This window comes from Pseudochaenichthys georgianus, chromosome 3 (genome assembly GCF_902827115.2).
Source record: "Pseudochaenichthys georgianus chromosome 3, fPseGeo1.2, whole genome shotgun sequence".
In the NCBI taxonomy this organism is placed as follows: Eukaryota; Metazoa; Chordata; class Actinopteri; order Perciformes; family Channichthyidae; genus Pseudochaenichthys; species Pseudochaenichthys georgianus.
The window spans coordinates 15868663-15877777 of record NC_047505.1 but is presented as its reverse complement, the minus strand read 5'-3'; the positions used below and the strand labels follow the sequence as shown (position 1 = coordinate 15877777).

Below are 9115 nucleotides of genomic sequence, written 5' to 3'. Positions count from 1 at the left end.
TTTACATCCGGGTTTCAGGACGCGTCACTGCGGTTCTCTATTACATATCCCACAATTGAATAACAACATATTAGTGTTTATTTTATTTATTTAAAATAAATAATAAAGGGCACAGTCCCAAATGTTATTGTATTTTTTTATGGCCGGATGTGGTATGTTTAGGCTGCTCAAAATGCTTTTATTGTGAATTAGCTGACCGGAAGTGATGAAGCCTCACCAGAACTAGCTTGACAGTGGTGTGAAGATGGCGGCGTACAGTTACTCTACGCTGCTGCTGCCGCTGCTGTTGTTGTCCGTCTCTCTATGGGGCTTCGGCTCCGTCCTCGGCTTGAAGGCTGTCAGCGGCCCGGCCGAGCCTCCGAACCCGCCCAACCCGCCCGTCGTCAGAGCCGTGGAGCCCCCGGCCAAGGATGCACCTGCCGCCGCTGCTGCTGCTGCCGCTGCTGCTGCTGCCGCTGGGGCCTCTCAGCCTCGAAGGGCGACCGGTTGGAAGCTGTCGGAGGAGGAGGCCTGCCGGGAGGACCTGTCCCGCCTCTGCCCCAAACACACCTGGACCAACAACCTGGCTGTGCTGGAGTGCCTGCAGGACCGCAGAGAGGTAAGCCAGGCTGACAGGGTGCACGCTCATCCCCGAGAGGTGATAGGCATCTGCTGGGTGTGTCGACCCGGGGCTTTAGATCCACCTCGGCTGTCAGCGGGACACCGATGCAGGGGTGACCAGCTGATGGAGAGGGGGACACCTGCGTCAGTGTCCGAGCAGCCACGCACACACACTCAACGTAGGCTTCATTTGAGCATCAGAAACCCATGTGTTCCTCTGAAATGTCACATCTTATGAAACAAATTATTGTATCAGAATAGAACATCATAACAAGGCGATTGCTACCACGGGGTGAACACACTGTCACATAGTCGTTTTTTGTATTTACTTATTTTGACGCGTCTGTATCTATTCCACATTCACCTGACGGCTAAAAACATAGACATTACAAGTGGGGGATGTATTCTATTCGAAGAGTTTGATAGTTACGGCTATAAAAAGAATGTAAACATAGAAATAAAACATTAATATCGTACGTTTAGAGGTTTGTCCATGTATTAAAAGAACTGTCACCAAGCTGTATTCAGGATTTATAGACTACTGGTCAATAAAAAAGGGGTTTTGAAGACATAGCTTTGGTGTCTGGGAACTCTTGATTTGCTACTTTGCTAGTCTGAAAAAATATATCATAACTCTATAAGAATAACATCCAAATACATTGCAGGCTTAGAATGTTTTATATTTCCTACGTTAACCTAAAAAGCAGTCATGTGCTACTACCAAAGCTGTGTAACTGGTAATGGCACCCAGATATCAAAGTATTTGTCTTGAGGGAAAGATTTGTGGTGCAGCTGTTTACTTTGACGTGTGTGTGATCCAGCTGTCAGGTGACTTGGGGTGAAGTTGAACCACACACACTCGTCCTGCATCTCCTGTCTCTTTTGTTTCTCAGTGATGAAAAAGCCAAACAAATATTTTTCATCACAATCAGTTTTTTTTAGATTCACCGCCTACATGCACACTTTCATTTTTGGGCTGTTATTTATTTTTTGGAAGTGAATGCGTGGAATGTTTGGTTTTTCTTGCTAATTTGGTTTTGGACTCCACTTGTTTAGTAGGATCCTTGCAGGCACAAAACCACTCCCTGTCAGAAGGATAGCTTGGATTATTACACTCTGACAGTACATGTGATACACACTGCAGGTTTTCCTTTAAGTGTACAATCGATAATCAATGATATTAGGACGAATATACCGCTTTTCCGGATGATTCCTCCATTACTTTTCTCGGTCAAGATTTCCTTTTTTGGGGAGAGGGGAGCTCTTACTCTTTTTCTTGAGTCAGATTTGTGTTATTAGGCTTTTTTTTATAGTTACATTACATTACAAGCAATGATGGTTGTTCCAGCTCCTGAAATGTGAGGATTTGCTGTTCTTCTTAGTTGTTCTGGATCATAAATGAAGTCTCTTTGGTCGGATAAAACAAGCATCAGATGATTTAATGTGGAACATGTGATGTACAATATTTTCTCACAAACCAAACAGTTAATCCATTAATTGTGAAGTGGCTTACCCTGGGTTTTAAAGGAAACATTGTCAAATTAAATGGCAATGAGTAATGGCAAATATCTCTATAGTAGCATTCTGGTAAATGTTGCAGCTTTTCCCTTTTTTCTACTCGCTTCAGAGGGTTGGACTTTGATTTCTATCAGAAGACATCAGATGTGACGATGGCAAGTCTGGTGACCCAGTTTAGGCTGTCCAGTTTTTCCACTCACTCATACACACCACGCACACAGGTTGGATACAAAACGAGAAACATCTTTTAGTGTAACACAATCAAAAAGACGACATGTTCATTTTTGTGCTGCCGTTTCTTTTTATACTCACAAATATATATATACACACTCAGCATAAACATCAAAATCACGCTGACAATATAAACAGTTAAAATGTCAATCTGATTCTCATATTCCTTTCAAATGCTAAATGACTGAGGTTGAAATGGTGGGACCGTTGTAAACATTAACGGATGTACATATGTCTGGGGAAAAAGCTTCCTGTCACTGAGAGTTTTACCTGGTGTTGACGTCATCCCTTTTATTTCCCATTGCTGATGTCAAACACATGAACACACACACACACACACACACACACACACACACACACACACACACACACACACACACACACACACACACACACACACACACACACACACACACACACACACACACACACACACACACACACACACACACACACATACAGGGGACATTACATTGACTTACATACATTTCCTGGAGACTTATCCTAACCTTAACCATAACCAACACATGCCTAACCCTTACCCTAAACCTAACCAAGTTTTCACCCTAAAATTAATGATTCCCCATTTCGTCCCCATAAGGGACGGGAGGCGAGTCCCCACACGTGACTATGTAAACAGATTTAGGTCCCCACAAGTATAGTAATGCTAGGACACACACACACACACACACACACACACACACACACACACACACACACACACACACACACACACACACAGACACAGACACAGACACACACACACACACACACACACACACACACACACACACACACACACACACACACACACACACACACACACACACACACACACACACACACAGTCCTCCAGCGGCCCTGAGCGATGCCCTCTTCACTGAGATAATTACACCGCTTCAACTCTATAACAGCTGTGGCCTCCTGAAGAGGTAAATGGCTCTTATAAATCTGCCTCTTCTACAGAAAAACACACCCCCACCCCTGGCACACACACACAGCCAAGAAGCAGCACCGTCAGTATAGCAGCGCATGGTTTCAGTTCAGTTTGAGTCTTCATTTGTGTCTGTTTAAGCCCTGAAAATCCAACGTTTGAAGGACATCGGGGAAAAGAAGCTGCTGAAGTAATTGCCAAACAGGAAGTCACTTTGCAGCAGCACAAAGAGGCCCGTGGCCATCTTCCAGCTGTGGTCATTGAATGAGTCTGTCACTGATTGACTGTGGGCTGACAAGGTGTAATGATGTGGATCTTAGAGCAGCTCTGAAGTCACAGTGAATTAGATTCTCTCTGTCTGTCAGTGCAGTTTTTCACTTAGTTCCCAACATTCGTTTTTGATGGACTCTTTGACTCTTGATTTAAATCACAATGTCACCCTCAATGTTGGGTTTGGTACCCTCAGAAGGGCTCACAAGAGGTTTCAGACAAGGGATGGAAAGAGGTGCTGCAGCACAGGCAGTATGAGAAAAATAAAGACCTTTTTGAACATTCAGACACAAAATAAAATATGCTCCTGAAAATGAGCACATTAGGGCCCCTTTAACATCCATTATTAAAGGAAACCTTTTGTTTTTGGTCTCAACCAACTTCTTGTTATGTCTCTTCAGCGGTTAAATGCTATTTGTTCACCAGATAGTATCTAACTGTGTGTATGAGCTGTTTGCTGCTCAGCAGGTGAAATGGTGAAGTTATCATAGTGAGATGGAACCAAAACAGTAAATGTATCAACAAAAACAATTAGCTAGAAGAGGCTAAAGCTAGACAATAGTACATCATTATCTGTGGGTCCATTACTGGAAGGAACTCCTTCCAAATGACAAAGTATTTTACTTGGTCACTTTGTTCAGAGATGAAAGAAGGCTGGTACGGTCTGGTACTGCCATTTTGTTCAACTGCTACAGTAAATCTACAATCAAGCTCTTGTTATCTTAAATGTATAGAGGTTGCTTTCACAGTGCCAGCTTCTCAGTGTATCACATTATGTTTAGAGTTGTGTCACATTTCCCCCACCCCTTCCCCCAGACACAATAAGTCTTTGTGACCACATGAGTTTGATCAGTCTAGTTGATTCATCTGAGCTTGTTTCAGAAGCCTTTGATGCAAATGGCGCAGCTCCTTTATTAATTAATAACTAATGCTAATTGGTTATTCTAATCCTTGAGGCCACTGAGGGTCTGCTTCCACATTACATTTGCTCCTCTGTCTCTGAAACATTTAGGGGACATGATGGCTTGAAGTCAGAAGAAGGGTGTAGCAGCCTTTGTTCTTGTGGGCTGAGCAGAGCTAACATGAAGTGCTTTCATGTCCTTTTCCTGCAAAATGAAGCATTAAGAAACACATCTACTGCTGTTCTTCCTCTGATTGTCAAGGAGGTTGTGGGAGTGTGCGGAAAGCTTCTGCTGCTTACTTCATATTTACTTTGACCAAAATATTCAATGGGACATTTGTTGTGGGAGGATCAGTTGGCACATTTGTGTGTGTGTTTCCCATTGTTTCCGTCTCTTAAGCACACATATGCATACACACAAAAAGCTTGACACAAACAAGCTGAAAAAAAAGCGTACACAATGTTTACGATTTTTCAGAAATGTATGTAAGATTTATATTTTGTTTTGTGACTTGAAATAGATATTTAAAAGAGGGTTGAATACTCACTCTCTGTGCCATCTTGGAATACCACTGATTTAATTCTCCTGAAAACAAAATGACCGCCATCTTTTTCATTCTAACTTCTTGAAGGTACCGTCATTATTATTTTGAGCAACTATCACATACTTATCCGAGTTGTTGCTCTTTCACTCATTAAACAAGGCTGCTTTTTAAAGAAACACCTCGTGAAATGACTTGCACCTTATGGTTAATCCTGTGTGGAGTAAAAATACAACATGTGCCCTGTCCTAAATGTGTGTGCAAAATAGGGTGCTTACTAAAAAAAACAATGTACAACAGAACTGGGGGTTTTAAGGGTTTGCGTTCCATAACAAAGTCTTTAAGTGTTACCTGAACACCCGGTGTTACCAAAACACTATTTTTCACCCGTCGGTGCTGTGATACTTGTTCCTCAGTACAACTCACCTAAAAACTGATCGTAAACCCTGGCTACGATGGATATCCCAAATATCCTACTTTCGAGCAGTCCCTCTCATAAATGTCATGGAGAAATTAATTAAGTTTACATTTAAAATATTAAAAGAAAAAATACATGGATAAAAGTTACAGTGCAGTCTAAGATATGAATAGTTCAATTAAAAGCAGCGACAAAAAGAAAAGTCTTCAGCCTGGATTTAAAAGTAGTCAGAGTTGCAGCGGACCTGCAGGTTTCTGGGAGTTTGTTCCAGATATTTGGAGCATAATAACTGAACACTGCTTCTCCATGTTTAGTTCTGACTCTGGGGACAGAAAGCTGACCAGTCCCTGAAGACCTGAGAGATCTGGATGGTTCATAATTTAGCAGGAGGTCAGAAATGTAATTTGGGCCTAAACCATTCAGTGCTTTATAAACCAGCAGCAGTATTTTGAAATCTATTCTTTGACACACAGGAAGCCAGTGTAAAGACTTCAGAACAGGAGTGATGTGATCCACTTTCTTAGTGTTAGTGAGGACTCGAGCAGCGGCCTTCTGAATCAGCTGCAGCTTCCTAATAGATTTTTTAGTGAGACCTGTGAAGACACCATTGCAGTAGTCGAGTCTACTGAAGATAAAAGCATGGACAAGTTTTTCCAAATCCTGCTGTGACATTAGTCTTTTAATCCTAGATATATTCTTTAGGTGATAGTAGGCTGATTTAGTAACTGTTTTAATGTGACTGTTGAAACTCAGGTCAGAGTCCATGACTACACCTAGATTTCTGGTTTATCTGTTGGTTTGAACATTGCAGACAGAAGCTCAGCGCTCACTTTTATACGTTCTGACTTTGCTCCAAAAACCATTACCTCAGTTTTATCTTTGTTTAATTGGAGAAAGTTCTGACACATCCAGTCATTGATTTGTTCAATGCACTTACTCAGTGTTTGAATTGGAGCATCGTCTCCTGGTGAAATTGTTACGTAGATTTGTGTGTCATCTGCATAGCTATGGTAACTTATTTTGTTGTTTTTCATTATCTGAGCCAGTGGTAGCATGTAGATGTTAAAGAGAAGAGGCCCCAAGATGGAGCCTTGAGGAACCCCACATGTCATATTTGTCAACTCAGATGTGTATGTACCTATAGAAACAAAGTTGTTTCTGTCCTTTAGGTAGGATTCAAACCAATTTAGAACTGTTTCCGAAAGTCACATCCAGTTTTCCAGTTGGTCTAGTAATATGCTGTGGTCAACAGTGTCAAACGCAGCACTGAGATCTAATAATACTAACACTGAAGTTCTGCCACTGTCTGTGTTTAAGTGGATGTCATTAAAGACCTTTTACAAGAGCAGTCTCAGTGCTGTGGTTTGGACGAAAGCCTGACTGGAACACATCGAAACAGTTATTTAAATGCAAGAAATTACTCAACTGTTGAAAAACCACTTTTTCAATGATCTTACCTAGAAATGAGAGGTTTGATATGGGCCTGTAATTGTTCATTACTGAAGCATCTAGATTAATCTTTTTTAAGAGCGGTTTAATGACTGCAGTTTTCAGGGCCTGTGGAAAAATACCTGAGTGAAGAGATTTGTTTACTATATGAAGTAGATCTGAGGCCATGCAACGAAAAACATCTTTGAAAAATCCTGTTGGAATAATATCAAGGCAGCAGGAGGAGGATTTCAGAAGTTGAATAATGTCCTCTAGGTTTTTATCTTTAATCTGATGGAATTGTGTCATGGTGCTTGAATTGTTATTAGGCACAGAGACAACACATTTGCTGTTCCTGATGCAGAGGCACTGACTGCTTGTCTGATTTTCTGAATTTTGTCAGTGAAAAAGGAGGCAAAATCATTGCACGCCCTGGTGGATAGAAATTCAGAGGCTACTGACACTGGGGGGTTAGTTAGTCTGTCGACGGTAGCAAACAAGGCACGTGCGTTGTTTTTGTTTTTGGTAATGATGTCAGAGAAGAACGATTGTCGTGCGTTTTTCAATTCCAAATTATAAAGGCCAAGTCTCTCTTTATAAATTTCAAAGTGAACCTGGAGATTTGTTTTTCGCCACCTGTAAACATTTCCCTAGTATTTTCAGTTAAATATCGCTTTGTGGTTATCTCTTTTTGAACATTTGTGTGAACAGAAATAGAGCTCTCAAAGAAAACACAGGAATGGTCAGAGAGTGCAACATCAGTCACCACAACCTTAGAGATATTCAGACCCTTTGAGATAATTAAGTCCAGAGTGTGCCCCTTATTGTGCGTGGGCTCCGTCACATGCTGAGTCAGTCCATAGCTATCAAGAACACAAAACACTTATTTTGCCCCTCTGTCCTGGGGGTTGTCAACATGGATGTTAAAATCACCAACAATGACTAGACGGTCAAAGTCAATACACACTATAGACAGCAGTTCGGTAAAATCATCAAAAAACCTTGCACAGTATTTGGGTGGTCTATAGATATTTAGGAACAGAGCTCGAGAGGAGCATTTCAGCTGAAGGGCCACATATTCAAAAGAATCAAAGTTTCCATACGATGTCTTCCTGCATTGAAGGGAATCATTGAACAGAAAAGCAACTCCACCCCCTTTCTTATGCATTCTTTCCTGACTCATAAAACTAAAGTTGGGAGGGGTTGATTCGATAAGAACAGCTGCACTGTTATTTTGTTCAATCCAAGTTTCTGTTAAAAACATAAAATCGAGATTGTGCTCAGTGATAAAATCATTGATTAAAAATGTTTTTCATGCCAAAGACCTGACATTTAATAAAGCTAGTTTAAGTTTGTTAAACACACTATCAGTCATGTTTTTTGTAACAAGCTGTGGCTGACATGGAATCACTGCTAAATTAGATAAACTCACACAAACGTTTGAGCGCTTCCTGTATCTAAGGTGATTCACCGCTCTAAAATCTATTACCTATCAACACAGATATCGGCAAAGCTATAGGCAGGCAGGGCCCCGGCATGTCCTGGAAAGAGTTGAGAGTGCCATACGCCCTTGAGTCTGGACCCATCACATATCAGTACACCAAAACAAATTCCTTGTATGTGAAAACCTACTTGGCAATAAAAACAATTAGACCGCGTTAGGTTTGCTATCTCCTGTCTTCATGCTAAGCTAGGCTAACCACCTCCTTACTGTCATGAGAGTGGTATCAATCTCATCCAAGTCCTAAAAAGTAAAGTGTTGAATTATTCCTTTGTTACCAGGTTAGGGATAGTAAGGAGTTTAACTGTCAGCTTTGCGAGTATCTTATATCTACAAAAATATGTTTATATTATTTTAATTTGTATATTCACAAATGTTTGAATTCTGACTTAGTTTCTTTCTTTTGCTCTGTCTTTGTGCAGGAATCTGATATTGCTCCTGATTGTAACCATGTAAGTAATCTCACACGTGCACACACGCACACACACACACACACACACACACACACACACACACACACACACACACACACACACACACACACACACACACACACACACACACACACACACACACACACACACACACACACACACACACACACACACACACACACACACACACACACAGGTTGTTAAAGCTCGCCTCAGTGTCAGGGTGATACAACTTCAGTGTCCACACTGTCCAGAGTTCACAGCAGTGAACGGCAGACAGCTTTTTTAAACACCACAGGGTTAATGGACCACTTGGACTCTAGTTATACTAGTTATAG

At 41.4% G+C, this 9115-nt stretch overlaps 1 protein-coding gene across 2 annotated transcripts in view; it reads left to right on the top strand.

The window, feature by feature from the left end:
• The first annotated feature begins 211 nt into the window (after positions 1 to 211).
• glg1a (golgi glycoprotein 1a) overlaps positions 212 to 9115 on the top strand; it is a 34596-nt gene continuing 25692 nt past the window's right edge. For both annotated transcript variants that reach the window (XM_034105480.2, XM_034105479.2), the window contains exons 1-2: positions 212 to 598; positions 8766 to 8795. In XM_034105480.2, coding sequence (XP_033961371.1) covers positions 245 to 598; positions 8766 to 8795 — 384 coding nt within the window. In that variant the 5' untranslated portion in view covers positions 212 to 244. The remainder of the gene's footprint in view (positions 599 to 8765; positions 8796 to 9115) is intronic.